Below are 19,545 nucleotides of genomic sequence, written 5' to 3'. Positions count from 1 at the left end.
CCCTTTCCAAACCCATGAGCTACTCTCACTTAACTTATCAAGATGGATAGGGTTAGTATCTCTGAAATATTTAGCAGCCAAGACCTGAGTACAAAGATCATCAGAGTTGGAACATATTTTCCAAGCATTTTGCTGATAAGAGCTCTATTAAAGATCTCCAAATTCCTAAAGCCTAAACCTCCTAATTCCTTAGGTTTTTGAAGGTTAACCCAAGCTAAAAATTTAATGCGTTTGTTAGCCTTGTGACCCCACGAGAAGTTTCTTTGAAGAGATTCTAAGTGTTGAATAGTAGTGACAGGGATTTTAAAACATCTCATCTGGTAAGTTGGGAGAGAATTCAATACAGACCTAATCATGGTGGTTCTTCCAAATTGGTTAAGAGTGATACTAAACCAATTATTAAGCCTAGATTCAAAAGATTGAGCTATAGAATCAAAAGATCTAACTTTGGAGTGGTCCAGCAGGAGAGGAGCACCTAAATAATTCTCAGAATCACCCATAATATCCATATTAAGCCTATTTTCCAGGACCTGACATGTGCTAGGGTCAACATTATTGCTAAAATAGACACAAGACTTATTAAAATTTAAGGTTTGGCCAGAGAGGTTACCAAAATCTTGCAGAATATTTAAGCTGCTACCAATGTTGTTGGAATCAGCTCCAGCAAAGATGAGGATATCATCTGCAAAAAGAAGATGAGTAATGAGAATAACTCTCCTTGAAACTTTGATTCCTGCAATTTGTTTGTTAAGCTCAGCATGTTTTAACTTACTAGAGAGATACTCCATCGCCAAAATAAACAAATAAAGAGACAGAGGGTCTCCCTGCCTAATGCCTCTAGAAGGGATGTATTATTGACAAGGAGAACCATTTAGTAAAACACTGATGCTAGAAGTGGAGATGCACTGATAGATAAGATTGCAAAAAGAAGCATTAAAACCAAAATGAGTAAGCATTTTCAGAATGAAAGACCATTCAAGCTTGTCAAAAGCTTTTGAAAGGTCCGGTTTCAAAGCCATAGTCCCACTAACACCCTCCTTTTGCTTCATAGTGTGGACAACTTCATAGGCAATGATAATATTATCATGTATAGCTCTACCAGGAACAAAAGATGACTGATGAGGAGAAATGAGCTTTTTAAGAAAAGGTCTAATTCTGTTAGCTAGAATTTTAGAGACAATTTTGTAAGAGACATTACAAAGACCAATAGGTCTAAATTCACTAGCTTTCTTAGGGTCTTTCACCTTAGGGATTAGGCAAATATATGTCTGATTAAGATGTTTAGGCATGAAACCAGTTTCAAAAAAACTTTGAACAACATTAATAACATCTTTACCTACAATGGACCATTGAGATTGGTAGAAGCCAACTTGAAAGCCATCAGGACCTGGAAAACTCCAGGCAGTCATGGATTTAACAACACTTGTAATCTCTTCAGCAGTAGGTATAAAAATCAAGCCAAAACTATCAGTATCTTTTGTGACAGGAGATATAATATTAAAATCACTATCTTGCAGAACTGGATTACTAGTACAAGCAATGGTACTAAAATGTTCTGTTAGAAGATTGCTAATAGAATCTCTATCCCTGCACCAATTATCATTGTTATCAAGCAAGGCACTAATGTTGTTTCTATGAAGTCTCTTATTCACTAGGGAATGGAAATACCTAGTATTATTATCCATATCAAGAATGTGTTTGTCTCTAGATTTTTCCTTGTAAAAACTAGCTTGAATTTTATACCAATTCTTTAAATCATGAGTTAAAGCTTTAACTCTCATATTTTGATTAACAGATGAAGGAGCCTGTTGAGCATTTTCAAGTTGTTTTTGTAAATTAGAGATGTTTTTATTGATGTCACCAAATTTCATTTTATTCCAGAGAGACAAAGATGCTCTAGTGTTGTGAAGTCTATGATTAAATTTATGGGAAGGACTACCCTGCACATCAACATTCCAAGCAAGTTTCATTTGATTAGGAAAAGAACTATGTTGCATCCAAGTACCAAAAAATTTAAAAGGCCTCCACAACTTCCTAGGTATTGGATCAGTAACAAGTAAGATAGGACGATGATCCGAAGCAATATGATTAAGATGAAAAATTTTAGCCTGAGAGAAATTCAAGAACCAGTCAGGATTTCCCAAACCCATATCCAGTCTAGTTTTCCTAGAACCAGTGCCATAACTATTGCTTGTCCAAGTGTAGTCTTTACCATCATAACCTATATCAACTAGACCTGCATCTCTAATCCTATTTTGCACCCAAATGTCAGAGCTACATCTATGTTTATCTAGATGAAAATTTAAGTCACCTATGACCAACCATGGTTGATAAACAACTTCACTGAGATCATATAAAAAATTCCATTGTTTCTTTTTAGGTTCATTGTAAGTAGAACCATACATGAAGAAGAATAAGACTTCGGGTTTACTAGGATCAAGTTTAACCAGAGCATGAATGATGTTAGCAGTGCAAGCAATATCACATGTTATACCAATAGAATTTCTTAGTCTTACGGTCCTGCGTATCAAGAGTCAAAGACACCATTACTTTAATTTGTCATATTTTTTCCTTTTGATAAAATCAAAATGTCAAAGTATCTCAAAAATGAATCTACAAAAATCAAATTGATAATATCAAGTCGACCAACGAAGATGCACCAACCGTGTGAAGACTTATCATAGTCATCAGTCTTGATATCTGTCAAGAAAACCTACTCCTTCAAACAACTAATTTTTTAATTTCAAACATAAAAAGTATCAAACAAATTTATAGTTTGTCTAAAAAAAGTGAAGTATCGGCAACAAAACTAACATAGAAAAACAACGGGCCAGGGTGAGCCTAAAATAGGGCGTGTGGGCTGAGAGCCTATATGGGGGAATCGTAGAGAGCGTAAGAACATAACGCGTATGATTCCGAACAGTGGAGGGGCTCGAAACGCAATCAATCCCCATTAAACAACGCAAACAAACCCAAAAAGAAAAACAACTCAGTAGAAAAATCTGCTTACTCCTCCTCCCTTTTTCACCTCTTAACTTCATTGTTATTCTCTCTCATCTTTGTGTGTGTTGGAGTATCATCTTTTTTTCTTTTCTTTTCTTATTTTCAATCTTAGATATGGATCTACTCTCACTTTACTATTATTATCTTCACAAAACCCCAGTTTCTTTCATTCTTCCTTTAAGAAAACCCTTGTTTCATTTCATTCTCTGATTTTTATTTAATTTTTGAATCACTATTATTAATTTTGACTCTTCTTCTTTAGATTTTCAATCGATCCCCTCCCTCCCTCGAATCTTTTAAGTGAAAGATGAAAGTACCGTATTGTTCAGTGTGTCAGAATCGGTATAATGAAGATAATAGAGTACCACTGTTACTTCAATGTGGTCATGGATTTTGTAAAGATTGTTTATCTAAAATGTTTTCAGCTTCGCCTGATACTAATTTATCTTGTCCTCGTTGTCGTCATATTTCTTGTGTTGGTAATTCTGTGAATGCTCTTCGTAAGAATTTTGCTGTTCTTGCTTTAATCCATTCTTCTACTGACTCTTCAAGTAATAATAATAATAATAGTAATCATAATAATAATAATAGTAATTCTTATTTTACTGATGACGATGATGATGAAGACGATGATGATGACGACGACGATGAGGAGAATGAAGCTGGCGGTGATAAATTTGAAGAGGAATTCGATTTCGATTTTCGTCGGCGGTGTTGTGTCAATTCTAATTCCAGTAGTAGCAATAATAGTCATAGTCTAAATCAGAATTCATTAGGTAGAAATCGGGGTAGTGGTAATAATAATAACAGCAGTAGTATTCGAGGTGGTGGTGGTTCATTAATCGATCTTTCGTCGCATCACAATTTGAAATTTGTTAAAAGACTTGGTGATGAAATTAGGGTTGGAATTGAGACATGGGGTGCTCTTCTATCTGGTACTTCTGGGAAATGTAAACATCAAGTTGCTGTTAAAAAAATTATTCTCGAGGATGAGACGGATTTGGTCTGGGTACAAAATCAATTAGAGAATCTTCGTCGATCTTCAATGTGGTGCAGAAATGTTTGTACTTTTCATGGTGCTACTAAGATAGATGGTAGACTATGTCTTGTTATGGATAGGTATTCTGGTTCTGTTCTATCTGAAATGAAGCATAATGAAGGGCGTCTTACTTTGGAGCAAATACTGAGGTTCTTTTCTTATACTTAATCTCCGGTTTTCAATTTTCATTCATTCTTGATTATGTTGAATACTTAAATGAGCTCAAATTCATTTCTTTCCCATAAAGATTATTCTTCTATTGATCTAGATGTTTGATTAGTTGATTGTTACAAATCTATCACTTAGATCGTCAATCAGACAGAACTGTTTGGAGTAGTATTTATAAAGTAGCAACTTATATGACTATTAGAAGTGATTGCAACTTGTTCAATCAAATGAACTGTTAGGCTGCTGAATTATTTGTCTCTTAGGCACCCTTGTAAGCGGAATACAATGTATGTACTCTTGCTCAAGTGATCTGAGCTTCGAGGATTATCACGTTTTAGCCAAAATTTTCCCTTAACTGTGTTTGCGCATCAAGTAATACAGTGGAAATTTCTCGAATATAAATTTGTAAATTGAGAAGGTTTTAAATAATTAACGAGAGCAGTCTTGTTATGCTGGCATTCAAATTTAAATGACTGCTGAGAAGAGAAGTTAGAGAAAACATGGTATAAACAGGAGCAGTTTTCTTCACTGGAAACCACCCCAATTGTTTGGTGTTATTGAGGACTTCATTTTTCATCAGAAATAGCTTCCCCTATAATGATCTGTGAGTAAGATGAACCTAAAAGATTTGATGGAAGTTAGGAACCGAAAAATTCAATTACAGAGCTCACGAATTTTCGGAAGTGATGTTTCTGGGGATTGTAGAAGGGTGAATTGTTATGACTTCTTGAATTGATTGGATTGCTGATAAACTGATAATAGGTGAGAATCTTGGAAAATGTAATATGCACAGAAATAAATTTTGTATACCCTGATCGCAGATATGGAGCTGATATTGCGCGTGGAGTGGCTGAGCTCCATGCAGCCGGTGTTGTCTGTATGAACCTTAAGCCATCCAATCTGCTGTTAGATGTCAATGGCCGGGCAGTGGTTTCTGATTATGGTCTTCTAGCAATTCTAAAGAAACCTTGCCGAAAAGCTAGATTAGTTCCGGAGGATGATTCTTCAAGAACACATTCATGTATGGACTGTACCATGCTTAATCCACATTACGCTGCTCCTGAGGCATGGGAACCGGTGAAGAAGGCGTTATTTTGGGATGACGCTATTGGCATATCAACGGAGTCTGATGCCTGGAGCTTTGGGTGTACCTTGGTGGAGATGTGCACTGGTTCCGTCCCGTATGTAGTGCTACATTTTCCTTGCATTGTAGGTTGGCATTACAAATAGCCTAGTAAAAGCAACTTCTACTCTTGCAGGTGGTCCGGTTTAAGTTCAGAGGAAATATATCGAGCTGTTGTCAAAGCTAAGAGGCTGCCTCCACAGTATGCTAGTGTAGTGGGTGTTGGGATACCTACAGAGTTGTGGAAAATGATTGGTGACTGCTTGCAATATAAGGCATCAAAAAGGCCAACTTTCCATGCAATGCTTACAATATTTCTCCGGCACTTGCAAGAGATACCTCGCAGCGCCCCTGCAAGCCCTGATAAGTATGATTGTCTTTTGGTTTTCTCTTTAAAAGTTGATCTGGTGTCTGTTTTTGATAGGCGAGTTGTTAATGGATACATTATTTGATTTGTTGTCATCATTATTATTTAGTTTGTGAAGATAAACTTCTCGAAATCTAAGAGACAGAATTAGAATCAGAAAGATAAATTATGCAATAGAGAAGATTGAAATAAGAAGCTATTTAAGATGTGGGCACGTTAGATTCACTTTCCCCCAACCTACAAACTCACTATACTTATCTGATCAGGTTGCAAGAACTTCATTTGTTAATAAATCCTTACCCTTAATGAACCTGAAAAAGGAAGTACCTGAAGAATGAACTAAATCTGCACTAATCTTAGGAATGGAAGCATGACAAGTTGTCATGTCTAGTACCGGTATTATTTCTTAGTATTTGTCGCAGATGTATGAGCTGGGAATGTGTTATTTGTAACTTGCAGTGACTTCGGCAAAGGTCCGGGAGTGAATGCATTGGAACCATCCCCAACATCTGTCTTCGAGATAGTCCAAGACAATCCAAGCCTTTTACATCAATTTGTGTCCGAGGGGAACCTGGAATCTGTCAGGTGATTCCCTAACAGTTTCACTTTCTTGTAAGTTTATTAAAATTTTATAATATAACTCTTTATCTGATATACATTATCTCTCCCTTTGGCATGTTAAGAAATCTGCTTTCGAAGGCTGCATCTGGGAAATCTGGCAGTTCAAATGGTTCTCTCTTAGAAGCGCAGAATGCTGATGGCCAAACAGCTCTCCACTTGGCTTGCAGACGCGGCAGTGTGGAGCTTGTTGAGGCTATTCTAGAATATGAAGAAGCGGATGTGGATGTCCTTGACAAAGATGGAGACCCTCCAATTGTGTTTGCTTTAGCAGCTGGATCTCCAGAATGTGTCCGCACTCTCATTAGAAGAGCCGCTAACGTCAGTTCTATGTTGAGGGAGGGTTTCGGTCCAACAGTTGCTCATGTCTGTGCTTACCATGGCCAACCGGATTGCATGCAAGTAAGTCTATGTCAAGCAACTTAAAATTTAGATGTATTCAAGTTATTTCCGACTTTAACCTGAGATCTGCTTTTAAAACATCACAGGAGTTGCTACTAGCAGGGGCTGATCCCAATGCACTGGATGATGAAGGTGAAACTCTGCTGCACAAAGCCGTCACCAAGAAATACACAGCTTGTGCAGTGGTCATTCTGGAAAATGGAGGCTGCAGATCAATGGGGATTATGAATAGCAAGCACTTGACGTAAGCATGCCTTTTGCTTTGGTTTAATGAGTGTTTTTTGTTCCAGGTTGTTTTGGACCGTTGCACTTTGTAAGACTTGAGAGATCGAGCTATTTGCTCCTGTACATGCCATCAATAACCTTATTGGAGAGACCAGGCTTAGATGTTACTAAACCGCCCGTGTTTTTTACTCTTTTTGTTTGGCCGTTTTATTGTTAATGTTGAGGGAGCATCAACATTCATAAATGGTTGATATGCGATAGCTATAAGACGTGCATCAAAATTTGGGTGTAATACTTGAGCAATTGTTTATTTTCAGGTCATCAGATACATGTTTGTCTTGTTTATTATTATTAGGTGACAGTCATGTGTTTGTTTAGGATAGCTTAGTCACCATTTACACTGTTGAGGATCAATATTAAGTTAATGAATCATCTGTCTTTGTTTAGTGTTCGTGCTTGTGTAAGGAAGTTTAGTTACCATTTATGCTTCTCAGGATCTTTAATATCAAGCTAACGATCCATCCTTCATTAATTTACCAAGAAAATCGTTTATGAAGCAAATCAAGAACCTACTTCTAAGTTCTAACGTGCAGAGCAACCAAGAGATTGCGACTGCAAAATGTTCAATGTGATACTTTGTGTCTGTATTATTTTCCTAACTTTTTGCTCCACCCTTTTGATGAGCAGGCCTTTACATATGTGCATAGCAACATGGAATGTTGCAATCGTGAAAAGGTGGGTGGAGATTGCTTCCCAAGAGGAGATCGCTGATGCAATTAATATACCAAGTGAAGTTGGAACTGCTTTGTGTATGGCAGCTTCTTTAAAGAAAGATCACGAAACTGGTAATAGTAGATCTTCACAATATTGCTTTCAACTCCTGAGTTGTTATCTCTGGCCAAAGCAGATGAACTATGACACTTAGCATTCTTTGGTCACCAAGTATTCTATTGTTCGAAGTTATTATCGAAATATTTCACTAGATAATATTGCATAGGAATTTGCCAATCCCTTTCTTGGTATATAGTGCCACTAGATGACAGCTATGCAAGTAGGAAAGGGGTATGCGTTTTGGTGATGAAAAATAGATGGAAGGAGCTGCCAGTAAGGAAGGCAGTCCTTGATCCCCAATCAATTGGCTCACATACCTAGTGGTTTATGAAGTGGTCTATGATCCCTAGTTAATGCGAGGACGGATGGCCTTATTGATACAACATTTATGATTTACCCTTAGGATGGAACACCCAGTGTCAATATGACAAGGAGAATAGAATACCGCTGAAGCATCCAGGGTAGTTGATTTATGAAATTAAATTATTATACGATTACAAGGTGTATGACATATTATAGCATGTGTAATTGTAGGAGATGGTGCATTTACTCATAGTACTGTTGCTTGAAGATCAGTCGTTTCTTCTGTTTCTAAATATGTGTCACGGTTTTTCTCCCTGTATCCTTTTGGGTATGTGTGGTCGTATATAGATATGAATCACTAGTTACTGGTTTGTTAGTCCATCATTTAGGAAAACTGGCAAAAAATCTCTTCAAAATTCCCAACTCTTTTTTTTTTTCCCCCCTTGGTTCTGTCACCAATTCTGCTGGTAATTGTTTTAGAAGGGAGAGAGTTGGTTAGAATATTGCTTGCTGCTGGAGCGGATCCAACTGCTCAAGATCCTCAGCATCGGCGAACTGCACTGCATACGGCAGCTATGGCCAATGATGTGGAGTTGGTGAAGGTACAACCACATAAAATCCTTTGTAATCTGCCCCTTTCTATAATGTTGTGTATCATGAGTTTTCTTGTATTGTAATTTTGTCAAGTCCTTCTTGGGCACTTTCTTTCGGATACCAGGTTGTTAAATATAAATGTTTTCTTCGTGTAGATCTGTCTTGATGCTGGTGTTGATGTGAACATTCAGAACGTACACAGTACTATACCTCTTCATGTTGCATTGGCCAGAGGTGCAAAACTTTGTGTCGGATTGCTTTTATCGGCTGGAGCAAACTGCAATTTGCAGGTTCATTCTTTTTTGCTTTAACCAAGTTGTGATTGGACTTGGCAAATTTATATTTATATCTGATATAAAACAAAATTATAAGTAGTCTGCACTAGCCTTTATACGATGGCTGTGTTGCTTTGGTGCTTAGATAAGCATTTGTTTTTATGCTGCAACTTCAATTTATCTTGTTTTATTACTATCCTAATCATATTGTTCATAGGTTATTACAAGCTGAAACATGGTCAATATTTATCTCACTGTTTAGTATTTGGTTTACAGTGGTTAGTCCTGGAATTAATGAAAGTATGTCTTCATGTTAGGAGCCCCCGAATTATGTGTTCTGTTTCTTTAAAGTACTCCTTCCATTGTGTATGTCTTATCTCTTTTAGTTAAAGGTACAGTACAATTATTGCTAGTTGTAGTGTTTGATTAACATTAATACTCCTTCATTTATTGCGTATGTCTTATGTCTTTTAGTTAAAGACACAATTCTTGCCAGTTAAGTTTATTCAGTTGTAGTATATAAATATGTAGTGTAAGTGACAATGTTTAGGGGCACTTTAAGTGAGTAATACTTTTGTTTATAATGATCAGGATGATGAAGGCGACACTGCATTTCATATAGCTGCTGATTCAGCAAAGATGATACGTGAAAATCTTGAATGGATTTCTGTGATGCTGCAGTATCCTAGTGCTGCTATTGATGTCAGAAATCACAGGCAAGTGCTGCCAAAGCACCCTTGTGCATTTGACTTCATATCGTTTTAACAAGAGCTTCATTTTGTGATAAGTGTTTCCAACATCATTATAAGTTGTAGTGATTAGGTCGGATACATCATGGACTAATTTAATATTATGTTGGAGGACAGTGGTAAGACACTTCGTGATTTTTTGGAAGCCCTGCCCCGTGATTGGATATCAGAAGATCTGATGGAAGCACTCATAAATAATGGAATTCATCTGTCTCCTACCATGTGAGAGAAATTACTTCCTGTTGTGTTGCTCTCATCGATTGATTCCTGAAAACTTGTAGTGTTTTCCTTAATATGACATGTACTTCGGCTATGTATATTTGACTCGCAAACTAATCAGGTTTTTGTTTTCGGTTGTCGTTAGTTTCGAAGTTGGGGATTGGGTAAAATTTAAAAGAAGCGTGAAGGTTCCTACGTACGGGTGGCAAGGTGCAAAGCATAAGAGTGTTGGTTTCGTCCAGAATGTGCAGGATAAGGATAATTTGATTGTATCTTTTTGCTCTGGAGAAGCTCGTGTTCTAGCAAGTGATGTCATTAAAGTCATCCCATTAGACCGGGGACAACATGTGCAACTGAAACCGGATGTTAAAGAGCCAAGGTATGTTGTTGATCCGTTATCAAGATAGTTGTTTGACACTTTGTCTGGTCTAGGGTATGCTGTGTTTCAAACAGTTTATACTCTTGCAACTAAGACACTTCTATCGAGTGTCCCGTGTTTAGATTAATATTATCATTATTACACAATGAACTTTTATATATGAGATGCGAAGTGCGAAAGTTTATGGTGTTCTTTTTACAAGGTATGGATGGCGTGGTCAATCACGTGATAGCATTGGTACTGTCTTATGTGTTGATGATGATGGGATTTTGCGTGTTGGCTTTCCTGGTGCATCCCGAGGCTGGAAAGCTGATCCTGCTGAAATGGAAAGGGTTGAAGAATACAAAGTTGGTGATTGGGTTCGGATTCGTCCCTCTCTCACAACTGCAAAGCATGGACTGGGAGCTGTAACACCTGGAAGCATCGGGATAGTGTACTGTATCAGACCAGACAACAGTCTGCTATTGGAACTAAGTTACTTGCCAAATCCATGGCACTGTGAACCAGAGGAGGTTGAGTCTGTTATCCCATTCAGGGTAAGCATCATAAATACTTGATCCTTCAGCTTACATTTCCATCTTTTTAGTTCTTTGCTGAATGCGTGAACTGGCCAGATTGGCGATCAAGTATGCGTGAAGCGATCTGTTGCTGAGCCCAGGTATGCTTGGGGTGGTGAGACTCATCATAGTGTTGGAAGGATAAGTGAGATTGGAACTGATGGTCTGCTAATAATTGAAATACCTAATCGGCCCGTTCCATGGCAAGCTGATCCTTCCGACATGGAAAAAGTGGAGGATTTCAAGGTAAGAATTCATCTCATAAAAGTTAGAACGATATTGTCGTAAGATTGTTGAGTTTCTATTCTATAATTCATCTGCTTTCCCCTTCCTATTGTCTGTATGCTCGAGCAGGTTGGAGATTGGGTACGAGTGAAAACTTCGGTATCCTCACCGAAGTATGGTTGGGAGGATGTTACGCGGAACAGTATAGGAATAATTCATAGCCTAGAAGAGGATGGTGACATGGGTGTTGCTTTCTGCTTCAGGAGCAAACCTTTTTCTTGCTCAGTGACGGACATGGAGAAGGTACCACCTTTTGAAGTGGGACAAGAAATACATGTGATGTCATCTGTTGCTCAGCCACGGCTTGGATGGTCAAATGAAACTGCTGCTACCATTGGGAAGATTGCAAGGATAGATATGGACGGAAAACTAAATGTTAGTATGCTTGTGTCATTTCCCTCTTTTGATAATAATATATGAACTGGGTCTAATAGTATAAGCATTTCCTTAACCTATTGCAGGTGAGAGTGACTGGCAGAGTGGACCTGTGGAAGGTTGCTCCTGGAGATGCAGAACGGCTCTCAGGTTTTGATGTTGGTGACTGGGTTCGTTTGAAGCCAAGTACGGGGACTAGAGGGAACTACGACTGGAACAACATCGGCAAAGAAAACTTAGCGGTGGTTCACAGTGTACAAGATACTGGATATTTAGAACTGGCTTGTTGTTTTCGTAAAGGGAGGTCGATGACGCACTACACAGACGTGGAAAAGGTTTTACCCTTGAAAATTGGCCAGCATGTTCGTTTTAGACCTGGACTAACTGAACCACGGTGGGGATGGAGAGGTGCAAATATTGCTTCAAGAGGTATTATTACTGGGGTGCACGCTGATGGAGAAGTACGGGTTGTATTCTTTGGCCTGTCAGGTTTGTGGAAAGGAGATCCTGCAGATCTTCAGATAGAGGAGATATTTGAAGTGGGAGAATGGGTTAGAATAAGAAATGGATCAAGTGGATGGAAATCCTTAATGCCCGGCAGTATCGGGATTGTACAAGGAATAGGGTATGAAGGAGATGAATGGGACGGAACTGTCCAGGTTGGTTTTTGTGGAGAGCAGGAAAGGTGGGTAGGGCCATCTTCTGAGCTCGAAAGAGTGGAGAGGCTTGTTATTGGCCAACGAGTAAAAGTAAGATTTGCAGTGAAGCAACCAAGGTTTGGGTGGTCTGGTCATAACCACACCAGCATTGGAACGATATCATCAATAGATGCAGATGGGAAGCTAAGAATTTATACGCCTGTTGTATCAAAATCTTGGATGCTTGACCCAGCAGAGGTAGAAATTGTTGAAGAAGAGGAGCTTCGGATAGGAGACTGGGTAAAGGTGAAGCCATCTGTTGTAACACCGTCACATCAGTGGGGTGAAGTGAGCCACGAGAGTATAGGCGTTGTTCACAGAATAGAAGACGGAGAATTGTGGGTTGCATTCTGTTTCTTGGATAGGTTGTGGGTATGCAAAATAAACGAAATGGAGAGGGTTAGACCGTTCATGGTAGGTGATAAAGTGAAAATTAGAGGAGGATTGGTGACTCCTAGGTGGGGATGGGGTATGGAAACTCATGCTAGCAAGGGAGAGGTTGCTGGTGTAGACGCAAATGGGAAACTTAGAATCAGGTTTCAATGGAGAGAAGGGAAATCATGGATTGGAGATCCTGCTGATATTGTACTCGACGAGTAGACCTGATTTCTCATGTTACTTCCACTACTTAGGTTTCACTAAATATGGTGTTCCACAGCTGCTACTGATGTCGGCCCGATGTCTCTGCGCATCAATGGAGGGGTAGTGTCTGACTTTCTACTGCTGTAAAAGAGATGCAATTGCTGTTCACGGCTGCACGGGAAGAGCGTCTTCTTTATTCTTGGTGGAAACAAAAGATAGGGCACTATCCGCTGGCCACATTGTACCATGTTCATGCCAATGAACGTAACAATCAACCGTCACGGAAGAAAGTAAGCTGGGAGGGACATCTTCTGTATTTGTATCATATAAATATATAGTAGCCAGATGAGCTTGGTTTTTTCTTCCTTTTTTTTTTCTTCAAATTTTGTACAAATTTTACTATATAGTATGTTAATTGTGACTTGCCCTTTATGGCAACTTTTTTTTTGTTGGAGCCATCATACAGAACCTTCTAAATCATTAGCAGGTTTACGATAAACTTTCACCAGAATCAGCATCTGCGTAATGATTACTGTCTACGAAGACTAACGTTGCAGAATTAATAGTCCATTATGTGCTGTCTCAGTTCGTAATATGTCATATTCACCACTGTAATTCATAGACCCACCCAACTTTAAATTGTCATTATTCACGTCTTTAATTTGGTGAAATTGTATGACATAAAATATCTTCCAGATGAATGATTCACGAGGTTGAAAAATGTAAACTGAAACTATATCTGCTTCCAAAAATTACACAAGAACGAGAGGAGATTTCAATCACTTGTGCTCTGGGGAAGAAGGTTCCGAGGTGGGTGGTTGGCCATCCTCCTTGCCTGAGTTCATGATATCCTTCTTCGAATACCACTCAGCAAAGCCATTTTCTAGTGCATCTTTCATCCAAGAATGGCGACAGAGCTCTGCTGCTTCAGGAACCGATAACCATCTCCTCTCACGCGTACTCTGTTCCGGCCATGAGTCGAGCTCCTCGTTCACCAGCAAGGCAAACATGGCAGCTTTACATAACCCCTCCGGGTTGAACTTGTCTTCATGGGTTTTGCTCTTGAAGTTGTAATATCCCAAGAACTTCTGAAATTTTATCAAGACAACTGTTACTTCCGTAGACCTGTTTTCTATAGATCTTGTTGGGCACTTTTTGAATGAGGTAAGTACAGAAAATGGCAATATTGGTAACTCTATTAAAATAAACTAGCATGAATTACTGATTACATATACATATATATATATATATATATATATATATTTAAAAGAACTGGGAGAATCAGTTACCATCAGAACTCCTCGAACTCCAGCTTCTTCTAAGGCCTCTCTCACTGCTGCCTCTTCTACTGTTTCATCATTCTCCCAGCCTCCCTAAAACAAGAAGACATCTAGTAAGTACAAAAGACAAAAGGGTTATTCTGCAAACTCCAAAAGTTATCTTGGAGGGTAATGACAAGAACCATGTGCATATCAAGATAAATATCACGAGTTTCCTGTTTGATAAGTAAGAGTAAGAAAGGAAATAAGGCACGGTTAAGTGAAATGACAACAGCGAATCCTGTAATCTGGCTCTCTATACAACTAAACAATTTCATGTCTTCACATCTGTATATAACAAACGGGTTTGGGTTCAAACCAACACCCTCAGTCAAACAGTATCACTGGAATTTTTGCTTGATCAATACAAGCTCCAATTTTTGACTGACTGCGGAAGCCCAAATATAATAATATGCATGGATGTATTTCTCATTCCAGTAAAATTCAGAAGTCATAAAAAGCTATATCTTCCCCCAATGCCCCAGAAAACCTAAATAAAAGCATCATGAATTCAAATGATCAAACCTCTACTTGCTTTGACGGTAAAACACTCTATCATGCGGAAGGAATAGGATTGAAAGACAACAAACAGATCTGCCATGACATTAAAAAGAATAACACCTTCGGAAACAGAAGACCTGGTCCACTTGGTGAGTTAATCATAAGCACCTCCACAGCCTTCTCAGATGTGTCATTACTGCTCTCATCAAGGTGTTTACATCTAAACGGAATACACCTGTGGCAAAACATGCTACTACATTAGAAATGGAACATCAAATAGAACATAAGCTGGAGCAATTAAAATCTAACTGTGCACAGAAAGAAAGGGGCTTTTCGAAAGATGCAATGAATTTGATCTAGATGACTAAATGCTACAACGGGTTTGAAACCTAACCTCCAATACTATCTATAAACACACTTGTCTATAAAATGAAAAGAAACAAAACAGTATTCTAAAAAACTCTTGATCATTACAATTGACAGTCTTATGAGAATCTACATCAGACAGAGACGCAAACGTAGAAACATGACATTCTTCAAATTGATCTCCTAGTGCATTCTGACAAATAGTGGATTACACAGAGATTTCACTCAGAGAAATGTTTCCTTAGCCATACATGATTAATTCTTTTCCTTTGAACAAACATCACACGACTGCCAACGATAACAAGTTAACAACACATTCTTCCCAGAGGTCCATAACGGAATTCCTAATCCCCAAAACTTGAGGACCATAATTCTATAAAGTTTCAAACAGATTATAAATTGGTCAACAATCAACCAACCATGGTTCCTAAATTTCATCCCAACAAGTTTCAATTTCTCATTTGTAACTACATCACTGAAACCTATCTATCGAACCCTGCTAGGGTGCAGTTGGATTTCGTGTGTGGGGCTCATGTGGATGCACTATTTACCATTTTGATGGGAAACTCATTAGGGTGTGAATGCCTAGCATCCATGGTGAATAGCACACCACCCACGCACCAAATCCGCAAGCACTGTATTCCTGTATCTAATTCATAATCTCAATATCACGGTTTTTCCTCCTTTAACAAAATACCAAGAAATAAAACAAATTCTGATACCATCAACCCTAGAAGAAAAAAAAAATCCATATCAAATCCTCCTTCCCCAATGTTGAATACATATATATTTCTAACAACATTCACATTCTGTTCCTATTGTTCTAAGAGGGATCCCTTTATACATTTCCAATCATAAATTAAACAAATTCAGAATGAATACAATCAGATTATTAAAACGAAATAGACAGAGAAAGAGATTACCCAGCGACAAGGCGATAACCAGCCTCGTAACGCTGTTGAAGTCGACCAGTACGAGCTACCAAATCACACATACTCTACTTAATTCCTAACTTGCTATAATAAAAATAGCACAATGATACTGATGGCAGTTACCATTTCTACAATAAAACATATTGTTTGTTCATTTGAATTTTATATTACGATTCCTGATTTAAGATTTTTTTTCCTGTTTATCTTTATATTTGTTTATAATAAAAATGCTATCAACCCCATCAACCCAGAAGTTTCATTACCCACAAGAAAGAAACTTCGCCCTTGAGAGTTGCAGAAAGAGATTTTCTTTGAGAGAGATGGAGGGAGGAAGAAGAAGAGAAACAGAGAGCAGAGCGTATGGGACGGATCTTGTATCAAAGAGATTCAGAATCACCCCAGTCACTTCGGAAGGTTGTTGTTTTGTGACGATACCTTTTTTTCTCTTCTAATTTTTCGCCTTCCTATTATATAAACGGGTCATTTTGGACCCGGATTTATTATTGCAGGTGATAAATATCAAAACGTAAGTGGACATTACTACCTATCGTAGTGCCTGGATCTTATTAACACTGATATCGTAAATATATTTACTCATTGCTCAGAGTCCCGCACAGTTAGATGATAGGTTTTGTACACCCACTATGCCTAGCTGAGTTTAGGTTTGGAGCTTCCATTACCAAGTACTCCTACGATATAAAGTCCCGTTTGGGATTGGATAATTCTGGATTGATTGATGATTTTGTTGTAATGTGATTTATAATATGGCTAAGATTTATTTTTTTGTTGCTTGAGACAATACATTGTAGATTTTTTCTTAAAACATTGTCTTGTGGTGATTTTGTGTATGTTTGTTGTAGATGTATTCCGATAATTTTCAACGTGTTATGAATGGTAGAATGCCGGTTTCTTCAAAAGATCATAGTGAGCATAACGTGAAACTCCCGACCACGACAGATGATAGGAGTAATCTTTTATCTTTATGTGTTCTTGCAATCTAGATATGATCTGATGTTCAATCTTTTATTTAAAAAAAGTTTAACATAACTAAAATTGAAATTCCACAAAATAGACAACAAGATTACAACTATTGAATAAAATTCCAAATCACTTGTCGTAGTAATCACGGATGCACTTAGAACGTGCAACAAGCCTTTAAACCCCTAGGTGACCCTAGTGAACGAGTTATAGTCTCGTGAGGGTTTACACAGAGATTTACCCACAAAATCTACACAAACATTTATTATACTTTCAATCTTCATTGGATGAACCAGATGAATTGTCTGACGATTGATACTCTGGGATTTTTGATACCATGAAATTGTAGCTTTCATCAAATATGAATGCTTCCCCCTTTTCCTCTAAATAACGCGGTTTAATGACTTCGTGCTACAATAACACAACACAATATACTTATTTCTATAATTTGAAATCAATCGATTTAGGTTTCTTCGAAAACAACTCTAAAAATACTTACAAATTGTTGAGGGGACAGGCAAATATAGCTGGCGTTGAAGATCTGTTGTTGAATAGCTATAAAATCGCATACGCTTTTTTGGATAATTTGGTACCTATCATGAATTTGTTGAAGACTTCTTCTCTTTTTAATTTCCAAAATCTCGTCCATATTGGTTATATATCTTCGACCAAAAGGTTTCTGGCTCAGCCATTACAGGGGAGAGATCTACTACTCGAATTTCGGTGTACCATGCTTTGATGATTGCCAAATCTTCAATTGGATCAAATGATACCATGCTTGTATTCGTATGAAGAAGCATAATATGTATAGAAAGAGGTCATTAGGAGTTTTGCAAAGTGTATGAAAATAGGTGTTTGTTGTTTGGAGATAGATAACACAATTTATAATATCCGTCAAAATTAGCCGTTATAACTTAGCCATTGGGATATAGTCGTTTGAAAGTAGTCGTTATAAAGTGCATTACAATTATTGAATAAGAACCTAGGTTACTTGTCATAGTAATCACAGTTGCACTTAGCATGTGCAACAAGCCTTTAAACCCCTAGATGACCCTAGTGGACGAGTTATAGTCTCGTGAGGGTTTATAGAAGGTGTACCCACAAAATCTTAAACAACACCCGCATATACTAATCGTCGGGTCCGTCTTCTGGAGGATCACTGACACTCATTTCCGGATTGTATTCAGAAATGTTTTTATCCTTAAAGATTAAGTAACACTCATAACATGTAAATTCTGTACGAGTATCTAGTCGGAACACAAAATGGGTCATTTCCTTCTACGTAAAACAATCATAAAGCAATAGGTTAGTGTTTATTTGGAAACAACATTTGAAATATCATAACTATTTATGATGACCTACAATAATCGCAATTGTTATGTGTTGTGGGGAGTAACCATGAATCCTTCTTTGAATTCTAATCTACTTGCGAACTGCTTTTTGAATTTGAGAAATCCTTTGTTGAACTTGTCGTTTGGTTTGGTTATTAACATTTCCAAACGCTTGTACAAAGCTCGAACACCAACGTCCATTTTTCATGGGCGGAGAGTTCTTGAACATCTTCAATAAGCAGAGTAGCAATATATAATACGCTGTGGTGATTGCAGCATCTTCTTCTACGGTATACCCAACCATTACTATGTTATATTCAGGAAAAAAAAAGAAGATACAAAGGATACTAAGGGTCCTATTTTGGATTGTTTGTGTTGAGGAAGCTAATGACAATTTATAATAGGCATTGAAAGTATACGATAACATAGTTGTTACAAAGAGCCGTTGGTAAAAGAAAATAAAATTAAAATTATCGTAACTACAAATATAAAAATTAATATCACTGAGAAAAAGGAAAATACATTACGGGAACTGAAACATAACATTACTTAAAAAAAAAACAATGAAACTAAGCTATTAAAAATAAAAATCTAAAGTCAATAACTTAAAACTAAAACTGAAAAAACGGGGGTCTAACAACACCACCCAATATTTCGATTGGCAATCTGTATGGACAAACTCCAATATAATTTTTATGAGAATCAACTAGACAGTCAAACTCAATCAATAAAAAGATATATCAAAGAGTTTATATCTCACTCTCTCGATTTGATCTTTACTCAAGCAAATAGAAACCTGCGAATCTTTATCAAAGAGAGAGATAAATTGGACGGTACCAAAGACCAATGTCCAAGGATCAATCAATATCAATCAACAACCAAAGGTTGGATTTCCAATTGATGATCTTAACGCACAACCTGTATTATTTCAATTATATAAAATATAATGCAGAAAAGAAATAACACAGACACCAGAAGTTTTGTTAACGAGGAAACCGCAAATGCAGAAAAACCCCGGGACCTAGTCCAGATTGAATACACACTGTATTAAGCCGCTACAGACACTAGCCTACTGCAAACTAACTTCGGACTGGACTATAGTTGAACCCCTATCAATCTCCCACTGATACAAGGTACAGTTGTACTCCTACGCCTTTGATCCCAGCAGGACACTGCGTACTTGATTCCCTTAGCTGATCTCACCCACAACTAAAAGTTGCTGCAACCCAAAGTCACAGACTTGACAATAAACAAATATGTCTCACACAGAAAAGTCTATCAAAAGGATAAATCTATCTCCCACAGATAAACCCTATGTTTTGTTCC

The 19,545-nt window shown here is 37.7% G+C and overlaps 2 protein-coding genes across 3 annotated transcripts; one reads left to right on the top strand and one right to left on the bottom strand.

Annotated features, from left to right (window-relative positions):
* The first annotated feature begins 2,978 nt into the window (after nt 1-2,978).
* Nucleotides 2,979-13,239, top strand: LOC113307945 (E3 ubiquitin-protein ligase KEG-like). Of its 2 annotated transcripts, none has more exons than XM_026556418.1 (16): nt 2,979-4,191; nt 5,032-5,391; nt 5,470-5,700; nt 6,160-6,285; nt 6,384-6,720; nt 6,807-6,964; nt 7,633-7,790; nt 8,560-8,681; nt 8,829-8,963; nt 9,540-9,664; nt 9,815-9,919; nt 10,062-10,295; nt 10,498-10,831; nt 10,910-11,098; nt 11,207-11,512; nt 11,599-13,239. In XM_026556418.1, the coding sequence occupies exons 1-16, from the start codon at nt 3,311-3,313 to the stop codon at nt 12,808-12,810; spliced, it is 5,013 nt and encodes a 1,670-aa protein (XP_026412203.1). In that variant the 5' UTR covers nt 2,979-3,310; the 3' UTR covers nt 12,811-13,239. The 2 variants fall into 2 exon arrangements, with proteins under 2 accessions (XP_026412203.1, XP_026412204.1); XM_026556419.1 differs by having other exon boundaries at nt 8,563-8,681; nt 11,599-12,810.
* Nucleotides 13,240-13,407: 168 nt separating this feature from the next.
* LOC113307946 (nudix hydrolase 16, mitochondrial-like) lies at nt 13,408-16,337 on the bottom strand. The gene is made up of 4 exons (XM_026556420.1): nt 15,902-16,337; nt 14,733-14,847; nt 14,082-14,165; nt 13,408-13,880 (listed from the first exon to the last, which is right to left on the bottom strand). Exons 1-4 carry the CDS (start codon nt 15,970-15,972, stop codon nt 13,572-13,574), a joined length of 579 nt encoding a protein of 192 aa, XP_026412205.1. The 5' UTR covers nt 15,973-16,337; the 3' UTR covers nt 13,408-13,571.
* Nucleotides 16,338-19,545: the final 3,208 nt, after the last annotated feature.

Source organism: Papaver somniferum, chromosome 9, assembly GCF_003573695.1.
Source record: "Papaver somniferum cultivar HN1 chromosome 9, ASM357369v1, whole genome shotgun sequence".
Taxonomy (NCBI): domain Eukaryota; kingdom Viridiplantae; phylum Streptophyta; class Magnoliopsida; order Ranunculales; family Papaveraceae; genus Papaver; species Papaver somniferum.
This window is presented reverse-complemented; position numbering and strand designations above follow the sequence as displayed.